Below are 16062 nucleotides of genomic sequence, written 5' to 3'. Positions count from 1 at the left end.
TTTTTGTTATCAGTTAAAATTATAATGTATTCTTTCGTCTGCATAATTTTTTTTGTTTTTTTGTTTTTAGAAGGCAGGTGTTTTGCTTCATCATAAAGTTGTACCTAACCTGTAGATTCCTGATTCAACCACGATTTCCATGATGTTGTCCTAATAACACATGGCAGATGCCAGATGGGGCTCGCGCAGAATTTTTATTTCACATGTTCTTTCAAGTCTTGTTTGTTTCGCCCTGAGAGAATTTACATTTCACATATTCTTTTAAGTCTTGTCTGACACTGAGAAAGGAATATTCGGATGGAAGATTAAGAGTGGAGAGAAACTGCATGATATTTCGTCAGGAAAACGAAATTACATGATAGGTGGAGGGAAACTTTGCCATGAAAGATAGCATGCTGAGAAAAAGTGTGTATTTAATAGTAGGCTCTACAGAAAATGGTTCTTTGGATGTTCATTTCGTCCCCTCAAGAAATATCACTACTTTTCTAGCAGAAAAGGAGATTTTGTTGAGAAAGTGAGTGAAAAGAACAGGGTCTTAGGTAATCTCACTGTTGTGTTAGTAGACAGAAAATCATCTCAAGTTCACCAAATGGGTGAACCACAGGAAACTATTGCCTACTTTTTCGCTGGTGAATCACAGGTCATGGTGCTTGGCATAACAGATGCGACACCCAAGACGGTAGAATGAACAATGGCAGAGATGCTACTGAAAACAGAAACCCTGCACCATGACGGAGGTGGTTGGAGTTGATAGCGTAGTAGAGGAGGCGGACGTGCTCAAGATACGGTATCTGAAAGCCATCGTGAAGGAGACACTGCATCCACACCCAACCATACTGGTGTTTGTGCCCCAGTATCCCAGCTCCTCCGAGAACAAAGGTGACTTCGTTATCCCAAAAGGAACAAGGGTTTTCATCTGTCAGCAATATTTGGGCAATTCACAGAGAACTTGCATGTTGGGCTAAACCATTGGAGTTTGACCCTATGAGGTTTCTGCACAAATCTCGCTGGGATTTTACTGGCAAAGAGTTTTGTTATCTTCTGTACAGGTCAGGGAAGAGGATATGTCCTAGCATGCATATAGCTGAGGGGATAGTTCGGTTTCCTTCAGCTTGTCCCATACATTCATTCAACTGGCATGTGCCTGAGAGAAGCTTCACCTCCCAGAGAATGTGATAAAGAAGGCTGTCCCACTCCTTAAAATATATGTACTTTTGTAAAAATGGTTTTCTGAATTTATTCTGTATCGGTTGATCTAGGGCATTTAGGGATGACTTGAATGCCATTCAACCAATTTGAAGCTCGAAGTAGTAAACCAGAATAAGTTTCACAGAGCAGGTTGCAGTTTATTCATAGAGCGCTATATCAGTGAGAACTCAAGGTTGTTACTGGTTGCATGTCCATTGTTAAAAGGCTACAAAATAATTTACAAATACCAGAAGACAAAATATTTTCCATAACTACTCTTTGGCATCAGAATCATACTGCTTATAAGTACTTATGGCGCACAGGTGCTTTGGGGAAAAATGCAGCAGATGTACAGGTAACCTGCACAATCGAGGTACAAAGCATCATTGTCTGCTATATTGTATTTTGCATAGAATATTTGGCAAAAAAGAAAGCAACTTATGCAACGATTTGGAAAAGGGCAAAGGATGTAGCATTTACCTGGCTTACTGAGATCACGAACGTGATCAAGTCCTCTTATAGGCATACATGGAAGCCCGCAGCTTCCTGACTTCTACAAGGGACTCCAAAAGCAGATTGTCCACATAAAGGCAAATACCTGCAGCACTGCAAGCTCCAACCAGATGCAAGCATGAACATTAGAGGGAGAGAGAGTAGGGGGATGGGGAGGATAATGAGAGAGAGAGAACCTCAAAGGGCCTAATGGAAGCCAAATGATATCCCATCTAAAACTTGGCAGCCTGAAAATAATTTAAAATGAATATGAACACGAGCACTGGGTGGAGGGAAATAGAGAAACCTTGGAAAAATAGTTTCAACAAAATATTTTCAAGGATTTTGATTGGCGAATTACTATTTGATGACTAGATCTGTTTAAAATTTAAACAATCACCCGTTTAGTTGTTCTGATGGGACACATTAAAATCCTACTCTTACTTTAAAAGGATCATTATTTTCTGCATGAGAAAAAGTGGAAGCTTTTAAAGACCATTCCATTATCTGGAACTGAAAGTGATTTAATGGCTTCATCGAGATGGAGCTCAAGCCATGTCCATCAGTGGCAGTAATTTTATAATACATGCTTCAAAAAATTCATTCTTCATGTGATGCTGCTGCTGCTAATTCAGGGTGCTGAAATTGAGCGCTAAGTTACAAGTAGATATAAGGAAGACAGGAATAAGCATGCACTCATTAAGTTGTTAATCTCAACAAAGACAAACATAAAAGAGGAACTTGAATTTGGAAACTGCATGCTATCAGTGGCAAGTTCTAAATCGGACGCAACAAGAAGATGGACAATCAACTTCATGGAAATAATGTTGGCCATATTGAAGTAGATGACAGAACATCCAACACCTCTTCGTTTGCTGTTGTTTAACAGGACACAAAGTTGTCAAAGGTACCCTTGGCATTTTGGCAGCTAAGCACCAAACTCTAAAAGTTGTAAGTGTTCAAGTAAGACTAATCAGCTTAGCTGGGGCAAGAAAAGGCTCTGAAGTTAAACAAAGCTTGTAATATGAATTTAAAATACAGAAATCAATTGACAGAAAACCATGGAAAAGTGTGGAACAAAGGTGCAGTATATAGCACATGGTTATTCTTGTCTATTATATGGTAATCATACTGGGAGCTTCATAAGAATGAGATAGGTATGGCATATGGTGCAGGCCGCCTCTATGCACTATCTTATATTGCTCGCATGGTTTCTGTATGTACACGTACATGTAACATTTTGTGTGTACATTCATAGACATATTTTACCTCTCTCTCTCTCTCTCTCTCTCTCTCTCTACATATATATATATATATATCACTCTCGCTCTCTCACTCTCTCTCTTTTCCTGATTTTACTTTTCACTAGTTCGAGATATGCTCTAAGAATGCATGAAACAGATTAGATATTCTTGAATTGAACCATTACATTTTTGACAAGTTTCATGAAATAAAACAAGAATATTGTAGTACTGTTGACAAAACTTATGAAATAAAAATTTTAAAAATATCATGGTTTTGTATGACAGTTTGCTTACGAATGAAGAATGCACACTTTGTTGAGTTGAAAAAAATAAAGAAAATACACATAGCAACCAGATATAAGGCAGGCATTTGGCAGGAAGTCATAGCATGTCTTTCCCACAAAGAGCCAACCATATGAGCCAGATATTCTCTGGTTGAACATAATTAAAACAGTAGCACCAGAAAGAGCTAACTTGTCATAACCAGAAAAAGAGAAACCAGGAAGACAAGCTGTGGACACACCTTAGCATATGATACAACCAAAAAATAGCCACCAAAATGCCAGTGAACAGGGAATAATAAATCCATTGGCGATAATGAGAGCTGGTGTACTGAATGAGTCCATTAACAGCAAATATGCAAGCTAATACTGCCACAGAATCTGTACAAGATAAACTGCATAAGTCCCTCATATAAACAGGTTCATCTAGTCTACAGCTATATCCCTTCATCAGGACCATTGAGCTCAATATTTTCCCTCCAAAAAATACCAAATCAACATTAACTAATCATTTAACTACGTTGTAGTCAATTTAGTGTGGAAGTTCCATGGAATTTTTTATGGTGTCATCATGGGTATTTGGGAGACAGTATAACCGAATTGAGTGGACGTTACTATGCATCAGTTACAAAACAAGCATTACAAACATAAGTAGTTGTCAGAAAGAATTCCCATTAAGGAAAAGGCCAACTGCTGTGATGACTAAAAATTACAGAAAATGCACACTGGTGCTCTCGTACAAACTCTTGCACGGTAGGACATGGATGGCTTCAAGCTGCAAAGTTTAAACTGCAGATCCAACTTAAAAATGTCCAATGCAATGCTAATAGGGCACACTGGAACAACTAAGTGTATAGCTTATACATTACGATTTTACAATGTAAGTGTAATATTTTGACAGTTCTTTTACTTAAGATTCAAACCCAAGCGGCTTTACTTTTAAAAGGCACCGAGGGTTCCCCCTTTGGAACTTCAGAGATTTACAGGAAAGAAGTATTAATGTATCATGTCTGTGACAGGTTATATAAAGTTCTAAACTCAAGCGGACTAAGTTAAGATTGAAGAAAGATGTCAGAATCACAAAGAAACGTAAATAAACTTTTTAAGTAACATCTATAAGAGCACAACTAAGGCAGAGTACCTGCTACTATGACAACCCAGGACGAGATCTCATCCATGAAATAAGCATGATACCTCTGTCCAACAGCAAAAGAAGAAAAGATCAAAATGCATTATGGTTAAACCAACAAAGGGAAAAAGCTTATACAATCATTTACTGTGATTAACACGAAAAATATGGAGAAGACACTAGGACAAGGCATCCTAATAACCTGGGAAAAAAAAGATCAATTATAGATCTTCTAGCTGCTGAAAAGAGTAAAAATGAAGAATATGTAGCTGTATTTTTGCCTAAGTGAATGAAAAATGATCTCACAGTGAAATGAAAAAGAAGGTTGAGGCAAAGAAATTGCTTCATTACTACTGATAATTCTCAACAATCCGTTCGTACTGTCCAAAACGTAACAGAGCTATGACAGTTTGGCAAGTAAACGATCTTAGAATGAAATTTAGCATTTGGAGTTCAAACATTTATACATCAAACCCAAGCAACTTAATCATTTAGGACACCAAAATGAGTTCCAAAATTATCAGACAACAATGATTAAAGGCTGCAAACATGAACATATACATATATCTACCTGATAACCATTTGGAAGACCCCCCGTTATTAAATTAATCAAGGATGTATGAAAAGGAAAAAGTGGAGTCCTTACCAATTCCCACGGAGATAAGGCTTGCTGGTATATCGAAAAGATTAGGAAAACAGCGAAGCACAGCAAGAGGAACGAAAATACTCCCTTTAAAGAAAGAACAGAAAAGAGAGGACCTCAGATCAGAATACAAGGAAGCGGAAAGAAATAGACAAGAAGCACCAAAATTGGGTAGCCCAATTAGCACATCTTCATTAGTCTACAATTATAACAGCGTCGCTGGGGAGGCTACCCTCCATAAAGCACTCTGTTGAGCATGCTGCCTTTCAAATGATTGAACCATCTCTTCTTGCTCTGCGCAGTACCAAAGAAAGAAGGCATGGATTCAGCCAAATTAATCACAAAATAAGACATAAATGGCGAGCGCATGCGCGCAGAGAGAGAGAGAGAGAGAGAGAGAGAGACCATGGGTTTCCATTGGTTGAAAGTCATCGTATGTGGGTAGGGAGGTATCTTCATCAGTTCTCCTACCAGACCTCCAGCGTCTGTATAGCTTCATCATGCCGCTCTTCCCTCTCCAGGCTCTTCACGATTTGAAAGAGCACAGCTGCTGGAGACATACCCCGACGCTCACGAGACATCGGAGCTATTTACTGGCCCCGCTTGCATCAAAATCTTCTAACTATTACGCGTCCTATGATTTAGGTTTGGCAAATTTTATAGTTAAATTAAGATAAAAGTCAGTTTTGAAGAAACCTAATTTGATAATTTGATGCAGGAAAAAGAAAAAGCCGGTTTTAATTTGCACACAAATGAAAACTCAGTTTTCACTTTATATAACATAGTTTTAGTTGACAATAATCATATTTTGTGACGATTTTTAAGTTGATGAATAGAAGCAAATAGTTGAATAATTGAAACACAAATTCAAGAGAAACAAATATTGACATCCAAATTTAAGTACCAATAGTGTTGAGTTTAAAATTTTAAATGCAACTCTACATTGTGATGAAAAATAAAAACTAAAATTAATTAATTGTGGATATAAAATCAGATTCTAATTTATATTAATATGAGTCACGCACCTAAGGTCAGTTACCTACCAATTTCTCCTCTCTCTCTCTTTCTATATATATATATATATATATATATGTATGAAAATTGAATGAGCAGTTATCTAACCAGGGTTGTTTATATATATATATATATGAAAATTGAATGAGCAGCTATCTAACCAAGGTTGTTTGGTCTCACACGATGAATAGTTAAGAGAAAAACAAGACAGAATAATTAATGAATATTTTTGTGATTTAGTATTAGTTTTCTCTCTCTCTCTCTCTCATATATATATATATATATATATATATATATATAGGGAGAGAGAGAAAGAGGGGCATCAAGTGGATATTGATAAAGAACAGTTCCCAGGTCATCCATGATGGATTCGATATTTAGCTCACTAACGGTTGAATTGAGAGAACCATCAAAGAAATGCACTTAATGCAAGCACCAACGGTGAAGAAATCTACAATATATCGGTCACGAGCCGTAGCTTCATAATCCCTTTGACAACATGAACAACACGGTCTAGCAAGAAGAGGTGTCACTCGTCGTTCCAAAATCAAGAAAAGCAAGTTCCCCTTAAGTTTTGCCAAACGATTCACAGCTCAAGCAGTTGCCTGAAACTGCAATCTATGTCAGTTTTGACCAAATTCCAGATCAGATTCTTTGGACGGCCACCCATCGATCGATGATTTTGACACCATTTGTTTATTTACTTTGAGCATGTAAGGAATTCGTTTTTTTTTTATGCTTGGCTTTCAATTTTATACATGTGATAAAGGTAACTTTGTACTTAGACTTTGAGAATGTGAGCTACCAATCAGTATATAACAGATCAGTTTCTGCAAAGGAGAAAGCAATGAGACGAAAAGGACACCAGAATTGCCCACCTTTTCCGAGTAGCACATTCATATTTCCTAATAGTAAAAAAATGTATCCTAAGAATTATGTACATGATTTTGAATCCACAAAGAAACATGTGTGCCGCCAATTAGTTTTCAGAAAGAAGCTCATCCTTAACCGCGGGTGCTATCTTCAGAATTTGAGTAACAGTTACATCCCACAGCTCATTATCTTCCTTCTGCATTAGAATGTTCCTCTCTTTCATGGCTATTATCATCCTCCTCAGTAGATCTTGTACCAGGATCTTCAAACTGTCACTGCCACCCAACTCTGCCATTATGCAGGCGTCCATCCTTCGGAGAACACCCAACCAGAAGGATTTAAACCCAGAAGATGTTGAAATTAGCGGCAGAAATTGAACATAAGTGTCTGCTAGAAACTCCATACTCAAAATCAGTGTTCCCTCTGTGCTATGCATCTCCTTCTCTGAGTTCTCTCTTCTCGAGTACTCAACTGCTTTCTCCAGCAAATCATCAGCCATGGCAAATGCGACATTATTGAAGCAAAGCATGAATGCTGATGAAGTTAACCCCAACTCTTCAGCCTTCACAAAACATCTCCTTAATAATGATACTGCATAATTTCTGATCTCCTCTCGTCGAATCAGACACATCTTCCGAAGGTTTTCGACCAACTTCATGAACATTGTAGTAGTACATGATGTACTGCTTCCAGATGAGTCTTGAATTGCAAATGATGAGCTACTGCCGCTGTTAACACTACTATCAGGGTCTGCGAATCCACAATGGTGCCATGAAATCAGTAGAGGCATGGAATCTGCCATTAGATCAATAAGTTGCTTGCTCTGTTCTATAGAGCTGACTTTTGAAGCCGCAAAACTAAATGCAGTCTCAATGCACATGTTATAATTTGTGCTCGTAAGATATGCTCCATTAGCAGACATCAAGAAGATAAGTGCTTCGATGCCATCGTTAAATGCTTCAGGGTGTCGTGCACCCATTGACAAAACAGCAAGCACTGATTGCCACCCAAACTCTGTCTGGATCTTCTTGGCATCTTCTATCAGAACATTGGCTGCCAGTTGGGTAATTTCTTCACAGCATGCATCTCCAACTTGACCATCTATTCTCCAGATTACTTGCAGAGATTTGAAAATAAGTTCTTCTGATTGAGAATCTGATTGAAGAAGAAGCTTCTTGCTGATGTTTAGTAAACTACAGAGTGACTTTTCGACGAAGGGACATGAAGCAAATATAGGTAACTGACTTGTCATCGCAAGGTATTCATGGAAAGCAGGCCAGAAAGACATGAATCGATTAAGATTGGGCACCGTGATCATAACAATCAGATCCCAGCAAAATCCTGCGGTGTCTTCTTCATCTAAAGGGCTAGTGAATTTTTGCGTCCGTCCAGCAGCTGCCATCAAAAGTGCTCTACCAAGATGTTGTAAGGAATCATCATCCAAGTACTTTGCCTTCGAAAATATGCTGTCAATGCAACACTGATTAATAAACTGCAAGGTTTTGTCTATGATGCTTCTGCTGCCAGTAGACATGCGTTCATCGTTGCTTTCAGCTGACAAGAAAGCTGTAAATTTTCCCATCAGGCTTGAGAAACGGCCTTCACTGTTCATGTTTAATGGTAGTACAACACAAGATTCAGCTCTGGAATGTAATGGGACATCAAGATCCAGTCGATCTGCTGGGGCTTCAACTTCTGCTCCTGAAAGGCTGGGAGGCAACAACTTGAGCTTTTTCAATCTTAGCAAACAATCAACAATGTTCCTCCAGCCACTGCGGATGGAATCACCAAACTTGTTGGCAATGGTGAACACTGTAAGTGTAGCTATCTTTGGCTTGACATCTTCGGCAAAGCTGAAGAGGGTCTCTTCCAGAGACGAAAATGGATTCAACAAGGTGGTGAACTTGCATAACATTGCTAGAAGTTCATCTAGAACATCTTCAAATTTGTACCTGTTAACACCAAATACATGCCTTAATGCTTTCTCATAAAAATATTCAGAAAGAAGTGATTCAATATATATAACAAAGAAGTTCATTGCCAAAAGTGTCTACATATTCAAAGATGGCAAATACATCCCAATGCCATACTTGATGCCATATTTCTATAATTTGGTTCTTACTTTTCTCCAATTCATGCTGCCCATTCTTTGATATTTTCACTATTAGTCACAGACTTCAAATAAGAGTAACTGTTGGTTATTGAACATGTCCGAATCTGGCCTACCTTGCTACTCTTGCCACTGCAATGAAGCCCTCCATGCACTGCTTCAAGATATTGTCATCATTTGTATGTTCAAAGATTGCTGCAATTGTAGCGATTGAAGGGCCAACAAGGGTAGAGAACATGTCACGGTTCAACCAAGGCCGAGTATCACAGGAGATGTAGGGATCTGTATTGTTTGACTGGTTGATAACATAGATCCATCTGCTTGGATTCATGTCTTCAGAAGCTGCAGATTGATCCGCTAATGTGATCTCATTATTTGCAATTGATTGAAACAACTCGGACAGATATTCTCTAGGTAGATCCTCTCCCCCATTTATGTTCCTATTATTTCTTATGAATTCCTCCTCTGTCATCTTCTTCTTCACCTGTACATTATGCTGGTCGGTGTTTAGCATTATAAGAGAATAACACAACACCATGACTGCATCTTTGTCTGCAAATGTTTCATCAGATTGCACATAAAATCTCTCGGCAAAAGCCTCAAGAACTCTCTGAATCTTTTGCGCTTCTCCGGGCAATCTGAATGTCTCGAGGAAATTCCGAAGTGCAATATCAAGGGTCATGTTTGTGAAGTTAAAAGTTGAGGTGAATTCCTTGAGAACTTGTATATGAAACTCATCTGGATCACCAAGATAATCTCCAACCAATGTCTTATCCACACCTTGAGTATACCTCAAGAAATAGGCTATACTATGTGCATCAGGAGGGTCAGGAACAAGCTGTGAATGTTTCAAGAACTCCAAACCCTTTTTTTCATCCCTGTTAAAATGGTCTGAACTGACCATCAATCTCTTCTTCATGCACTTCCTCATCCTCACAAACTCAATCACTGTCTCTGAATCACCATAGTCCTCACATTTTTCAGTCCAAAATGACCTATACTTTGTAGTTTCTATACAATCGGAGCTAGAAGAAGGGGCGTCATAAAATTCTGGTGATTTCAAGTTAGAATTCGTTCTGTCAATGCCATCTATGCCATCTGCAATGTTTTGAATCATCACAACCATTCCATCAAAAGATTGTGACTGTATAGATGTCAATGGACCAGTTCCTGGAGATGCCTTTTTACAAAGTAACTTCCCTATTTCTTCAAATATGTTTTCGCGCATTGGATCACAGTCAAAATTCATGTACATTTCTACTCCAAATTTGGGCTGCCTACAGAAGCTAACCAAGCCTTCAATTGCAACTTCTTCTTGTTGTGCTGTGTATAGCTTCCCTCCTGCAATCTTCAAACAGACAAACCAAAAAAAGGCCTCGAGCTGAAGCTTCAAAAAACTTCGCAGGTGATGGTATAGATTAAGAGCTGTACTGCAAATCATTGATAATACTAAAGGACTAGAATTTGAACCGTAGTGAATGAGATGGAAAAAGAGATCATCTTGAATTATTCCTAGCAGTTTTTGGTGCCTAGCAATCGCTTCGCCTCCTAACTCGATTGCAGAATTTATTAGGATTAGTGCAAATAATTGAATATCTTCATCAGGCCCACTGACTGTCGAATCAAAATCAAACGGCACTTCAACAGATAAATTCAACAAAGAACATATAAATTGAAATATGTCAATTATGGCACCAATGCCATAATTCATGGTCGATATATGGTCATTATCCAACAATATCTCAACACTGCTGTCCAGGTCTGGCAAGCGAGCAAAGATCATCTGCACCAATTCATGCATGGTGTGCCGGGCACAACGTTGGAGCACATGTCCTCTGGATGCGGATTGCTGAACTATTTGGAAGCAGGTGTTAACAATGGTGCAAACCGCATTGTCACTCAACAATGGAGAGCCCTTGCACTTCAAGCATGTAACGAGAAGCTGAAGAATCCTCATGAGAATGGCGTCATCTGCAGGCATGTTGGCCCGCTCTAGCCGACAATTGGCAATGGCTTCCACGACTGAATGCATCGCTTCCCGAGCTCGGGGCGTCCCTGTGTTAAAGATGTCCAGCCTAAGAATCTTGAGTATGGCCGACAGAGAGATTCCAGCGGCTGCTGCAGAGATCTCTTCATACTGAATCACGTCTAGGAAGGGTGACAGATAGATGGAGGGATTGATTGAGTGCCAATCCTGCTGGAGGTTGAAGATGAAGGTGCGCAGGGACTTGAGGGAGTTGATGAAGGAGGTGTCGACGGCTTCCTCTGTACCATGAATGCCGAATTGAGGTGTAGGCATGTCCACGGGATTCATTCTCATGACTGTCAAGAGAGCACCAACCTCTGTGTTCACCATGCATGAGACACCAAGATCTCTGTCCTTCATCCGCTTCTGGTGTTTGCTGCAATCCATGGGCTTCCCCTCTCCTTTTACTTCTTCTTCGGCACCATCCATCACCATTCACCATCAATTTCATTGTTCATTAGAGAGAACGCCCACATGATCGTAGTCATGACAGCGTGCTAAATCATCATCGCCCACAGCAACATGATTGATCATTGAAAAGCACTAAGGTGGTCATAATCATATATTAAATCACCATTAACGTCAACATTATCATAATTGACAGCAAAGAAATTGATTGTTTCAAGGAACCTGCATCACCATCATGACCATAATCAGTATCACCACCATCATCATCATTCTTTTTTTTTTTGTGACGTGGGCAGCCCCTTGTTTGCAGCAGAACGTATGGTGCATGGCAATAGAGGGAGAAGAATGAGGCGAAATTCACTCTCCAAGCCGTCTAAGAGACCGGATCTTGACCCGTTCCCTCTGATCGACTCTTGGACCTTAACAATGTAACTTTCGCAACTGCTATGTCGTAGAAATCCAACCCATTGTTTTTAATCAGTTTTTTATCTGTATTATTGATCAGATTTTGCTAGAAACAGTGCATAAGTTCATGTAGGAAATATCCACTTGATTGCCAACTTCTTGCCTAATTGAAAAGAAGAGACTCAAATTGCTTAGTTTCTTTAGACATGTCATAATCTTTTATGGTGATTACCAGAAAAAAGGCTGCAGCCAGTAGCGACTTCGGTGCATCAGTCTGACACCACAAGGGAGAACATGTCGTGTGGCGTCTGACAATTGAGGCATTCTACTGGTAGAATACCTTAATAAATAACTTGTTATTAACTTCTTGGCTGAATCGGATTGATTGCAATGACAGAAACATTTTTCTTTTTTCAACCAAATTAACTTTTTTCAGCTTGAAATCATATTATTAAATATTAATCATATTATTAAATATTTTTCAAGCAAGTTGGACTAATTTCAAAGTACATGACCATGCGTCTGAAGGTATTAGATGTCAATGAATTGGATTCGAATCAGATATACATTTGTCATATCTGATTGATCAAGTGTTCCAGATTTGAATGAAAAAATAGAGAAAAATTTATGTTATATCTGTATCATCTTTAAATTCACAATATAAATCAGATCTGAAGTTGTCCTTTTATTTTTACATATGAACACAAATCTGATTTTTCAACAAAACCACATTTGGACCGCATTATTCTATGTTAAAACCAACTTTCAAAACATATGGATATTGAAAATAAGATATTTGAAGTTGAATCTGATATTTATTTAAATCTCCACTCACGGGTTCCCGAGTTGCCACCACAACATCATGAGAAAGCTGAAGCTATAGAATAGCATTGTGGGAATTTGACACCCTTTAAGGCACCTTCTTAACTTGATTACTAACCCAACCATCTGATGCTATGGATCTTCGAAATTCAACTTATAAGGAGCAATTTCTATAAAAGCAAAATGTGGTATTATTTCATTCAACATGCATACACATACTAGTCATGAGGCACTCACTGCTGACACCAACCTAGCTGCTGCAGTCTGTAAAGGAGCTTCATTCACTTTCACTACTAAGCCATCCTCTATATATGTATATCTAGAAAGCACTTGCTTTAGCCGCTCACTTTGGCAGTCCTAACTGGGTTTCCCTCTTCAACATCATTGTAGCCTAGAGTTCTAGAAGCCAAGGCCCCAAAGCTCCTGAGTTTCTGCCTGAACATGTCCTGCAGGCCGCCGCGGTTGTGCAGAGGTGCGAGGCGGAAGCCGATCGAGTCGAGGTACCAGCCGCTGCGGCCATGGAAGCCGACGATGGCACCACCATCCATGGAGAAGGAGAAAGGAGTGCCTTGCTCTACTCCATAGGGTCCCCAGCTCCTCTTGTTGCTCTTGAAGGTGAGACACCTGACCACCGGAGTGCCCCCACGCACCACTGGGCTCAGGTACCCGCTGACCATCGTTAGGAATTCATCTGGGTATTGAAGTTTCACCTGAAAGAAGAGAAAACTGAAATCATTCTTTTTGCCGCAATTTTATGATGTTTGTAAAAAAACATGATGATACCACTTTTAAGTGCAAATCATTTGTATGTGCTTGGAGATGTAGGTAACGATAAATGTTCCATGGAATCGTATGATGTATTTTAGCATGATTTATTCACCACATTAGTAGGTTTGATCAACCCAAATGCTTCATAAGATTCAAAGTTTGATATGGAAACTGATCAAAAACAATAAATTAGAGTAGATTCATGTACCAATCTGACACATGGTCCATGAATCTATCTCAATTTTTTAGCCAGTTTCACGAGACAATAACAATTTATTATTGTTGCCAAATGGGTTTATAAATGGTCCAAAAACTGCAGATGGAGTGAACGGTATGAGTGTGTATATGTACATATATATATCAAGAATAAAGTCTGGAAACTTACATGAGCTATAAGCTGCCCACCAGCACCCCCGTGCTTTTCTGCGAGCACAGGCTTGCCGTTCAGATCATATTCGATGCGGATCGAGTCTATGCAGTGGTCATACACCAGAGTTATCTCTCGGATTCCCGTGAAGGCACCGTCGTCCCAAAAAGTTCCGCCATGTCCACCATGAGCATCGATTTTGATCAGCTTTCTGTTTTGCCTCTTCCCAACCTCCTTCCAACAGAAAAACAAGGCCAAAAAGAGCTCAGATGCTAGGATTTGGTCTTACCCTAAAACTTAGTTGGGCTAAACTAGGTCTAGCAACAGAACCAGATGAAGTGAAGACTAAGGGGCGGTCCGGTAAAAGTAATAAACGGTTGCTATCTCATCAACCTATCCCAAAAAATTGAGGCAAGTTCATAAAACACTCTTACATAGTGTTTCATGAGTCTACTCCAATTTTTTACGTATTGTCAAATGGACTATAAATAACGCACGGTTCTCATGTGGATTCAGGTGCTGAAAATTTCTCTTTTCAAGGTTATGTTTTGCACGACCCAGTTCATGAACTCCTGAGTTTCAAAGTGAATTGCTGAAGTTCATGAACTTGGTTGTGTTCCAAGCATCGCCTTTCGGGAACGTAGCCTTCCGCAGGTCAAGTTCCACAGTACCCACTCCCTGTATTGGGCGGAAGATGGGTCATCTGGCCGAATCCACCCTCAAGGGGACAAGCGTCCTGAACAAACTTGTCCCATCCATTAGGAACAAATCTGTCCCATGGAACACATGCAGCACAGTGTATCAATTGAGTCCCAACTCCCACCGATCAATCAACCTACTCAATCAGGAACAGTGAATTGAACAACTAACATAGATAGATAGATCACAACTTACCATTCTAAGTTCGAGTTCAAGAGAGATAGAGAGATAGAGAGAGAGAAAGAGAGATAGACAGAGAATGTTCTCTTACAAGAATACAAGGCAAGGGGGGACAAACATATATATATATAGGTTAAGGAGAAGAGAAATAAGAAAATGAACGGCCGGCGGACAATTGTTTAGCATCTGATTCGGCAAATATATTACTATGAATTGAAGCATCTAAATGGAACACGGTAGTTTAAAAAATACCTTTTTCCACATCGACGATGCCTTCCTTTTTCTGCTTTTGATTAAAGCATTGATGGATCATCTCTGGTCTCACCACCACGAAAATCTCGTTTCTTCTTTTCTTTTGACGAGAAAAAAGAGAGTCCGAGCGCATTATGGCCGTTCGCTTGGAAGACCCAATTGAGGCAAAGCAACACCGGGAATGAGGAATCCATCCTTTGGGTGTTCAGAATTTGTCCGTCCCTTTCATGGGGCGGTGCTGTCTCGTGCTGAAGTACACGTAAATCCTGTTTGGATGCCTTGAAACCAGGATCCTGATCTTCCACACGGGTACCGTGTTCTATAGATCCGGACATCGTTTCTGTGTTTTTTTTTTTCTTCTTTTGTTGCTTCACTTGTGGAGGATTGCACATTGATGTGCATTAACAATCGGATTCGGATTCCGTTTTAGAATTTCATGCAGAAGATTAGTGGGTATTCGATACCAAAAGCTGTTTATGAATCGAGTTGTAATCTAAGTAATTGGATCGCTGCATGAGATTAGCCAACAGAATCTGGTTGGCCAAACATGGTAATGTAATATATATATATATAAGTGTGTGTGTATGCGGACACAATAGATTAATGAAGATTTAGTATTGAAAGAGCGAGCAACGGTGTGGATCTCAAGGGGGGAGTCGGACGGTCGTCATGTAAACTCACAGTGATATAAGAAAAACATGGACATTTACAAGAAAAGCAGTCGAGATTGATTGGATAATCAATTTTTTCTGCCAACTTTTTTCTGGACTATGGTTGCTTCTTTTTGAAGACGAAGCTCAAGAACAGATCGTCAAAACCGCGATTGATTAAGTGGACAATCTTAATGTAACAGTTGTATTCACCAAAGATCTGTTATAATCAAACGCATCGAGTGAAGTCTCAAACTTCTTTCGCCGGCCACCCTGCGAATTTAGATCCTTCTTTGGGTGTAAAAACACTGTAATTGCACCAAACGAGGCAAACATGGGCTCATGTGGGCAGTTGCCCACATGGACCTGCACACTTTGTTTACTAAGTGTGAATGCCACTAAGCCATTCTTGTCGGTGTTTACAGAATCTTCTTTTGCCCAAAGAAATGAAGTGAGTCACATGTTCCATTGAAAATGCTTATTCCTCAAATGCCGTCGTTATTTCGTTTCT

General features: G+C 39.5%; 3 protein-coding genes across 5 annotated transcripts; all 3 read right to left on the bottom strand.

Annotated features, from left to right (window-relative positions):
• Window positions 1-1308: 1308 nt before the first annotated feature.
• Window positions 1309-5590, bottom strand: LOC116255482 (uncharacterized). Of its 2 annotated transcripts, XM_031631319.2 has the most exons (8): window positions 5383-5590; window positions 5210-5271; window positions 4981-5064; window positions 4347-4401; window positions 3448-3586; window positions 1878-1928; window positions 1669-1794; window positions 1309-1548 (listed from the first exon to the last, which is right to left on the bottom strand). In XM_031631319.2, exons 1-7 carry the CDS (start codon window positions 5477-5479, stop codon window positions 1695-1697), a joined length of 588 nt encoding a protein of 195 aa, XP_031487179.1. In that variant the 5' UTR covers window positions 5480-5590; the 3' UTR covers window positions 1309-1548; window positions 1669-1694. The 2 variants fall into 2 exon arrangements, with proteins under 2 accessions (XP_031487179.1, XP_031487180.1); XM_031631320.2 differs by lacking the exon at window positions 1878-1928.
• Window positions 5591-6966: 1376 nt separating this feature from the next.
• LOC116255565 (ARF guanine-nucleotide exchange factor GNL2-like) lies at window positions 6967-11629 on the bottom strand. Its single transcript, XM_031631431.1, has 2 exons — window positions 9091-11629; window positions 6967-8816 (listed from the first exon to the last, which is right to left on the bottom strand). The coding sequence occupies exons 1-2, from the start codon at window positions 11433-11435 to the stop codon at window positions 6971-6973; spliced, it is 4191 nt and encodes a 1396-aa protein (XP_031487291.1). The 5' UTR covers window positions 11436-11629; the 3' UTR covers window positions 6967-6970.
• Window positions 11630-12774: 1145 nt separating this feature from the next.
• LOC116255566 (jacalin-related lectin 19-like) lies at window positions 12775-14746 on the bottom strand. Of its 2 annotated transcripts, none has more exons than XM_031631432.2 (3): window positions 14665-14746; window positions 13789-14004; window positions 12775-13345 (listed from the first exon to the last, which is right to left on the bottom strand). In XM_031631432.2, exons 1-3 carry the CDS (start codon window positions 14665-14667, stop codon window positions 12971-12973), a joined length of 594 nt encoding a protein of 197 aa, XP_031487292.1. In that variant the 5' UTR covers window positions 14668-14746; the 3' UTR covers window positions 12775-12970. The 2 variants fall into 2 exon arrangements, with proteins under 2 accessions (XP_031487292.1, XP_031487293.1); XM_031631433.2 differs by having other exon boundaries at window positions 13789-14001.
• Between the last annotated feature and the right edge of the window lie 1316 nt (window positions 14747-16062).

The sequence above is a fragment of the Nymphaea colorata genome, chromosome 6, assembly GCF_008831285.2.
Source record: "Nymphaea colorata isolate Beijing-Zhang1983 chromosome 6, ASM883128v2, whole genome shotgun sequence".
NCBI lineage: Eukaryota > Viridiplantae > Streptophyta > Magnoliopsida > Nymphaeales > Nymphaeaceae > Nymphaea > Nymphaea colorata.
The sequence above is the reverse complement of the archived record's forward strand: the minus strand, read 5'-3'. Positions and strand labels throughout refer to the sequence as shown.

Excerpts from the sequence above, each read along its gene's own strand:
- LOC116255482 (XM_031631319.2), bottom strand. The coding sequence starts at position 5,479 with ATGATGAAGCTATACAGACGCTGGAGGTCTGGTAGGAGAACTGATGAA. Across the intron at positions 4,402-4,980 it reads CCTTATCTCCGTGGGAATTG|AGGTATCATGCTTATTTCAT; the intron begins GTAAGGACTCCA and ends GCTGTTGGACAG. Across the intron at positions 1,795-1,877 it reads CTTCCATTAGGCCCTTTGAG|TGCTGCAGGTATTTGCCTTT; the intron begins GTTCTCTCTCTC and ends TGGAGCTTGCAG.
- LOC116255565 (XM_031631431.1), bottom strand. The coding sequence starts at position 11,435 with ATGGTGATGGATGGTGCCGAAGAAGAAGTAAAAGGAGAGGGGAAGCCC. Across the intron at positions 8,817-9,090 it reads GCAGTGGCAAGAGTAGCAAG|GTACAAATTTGAAGATGTTC; the intron begins GTAGGCCAGATT and ends TGGTGTTAACAG.
- LOC116255566 (XM_031631432.2), bottom strand. Across the intron at positions 13,346-13,788 it reads GTGGGCAGCTTATAGCTCAT|GTGAAACTTCAATACCCAGA; the intron begins GTAAGTTTCCAG and ends CTCTTCTTTCAG.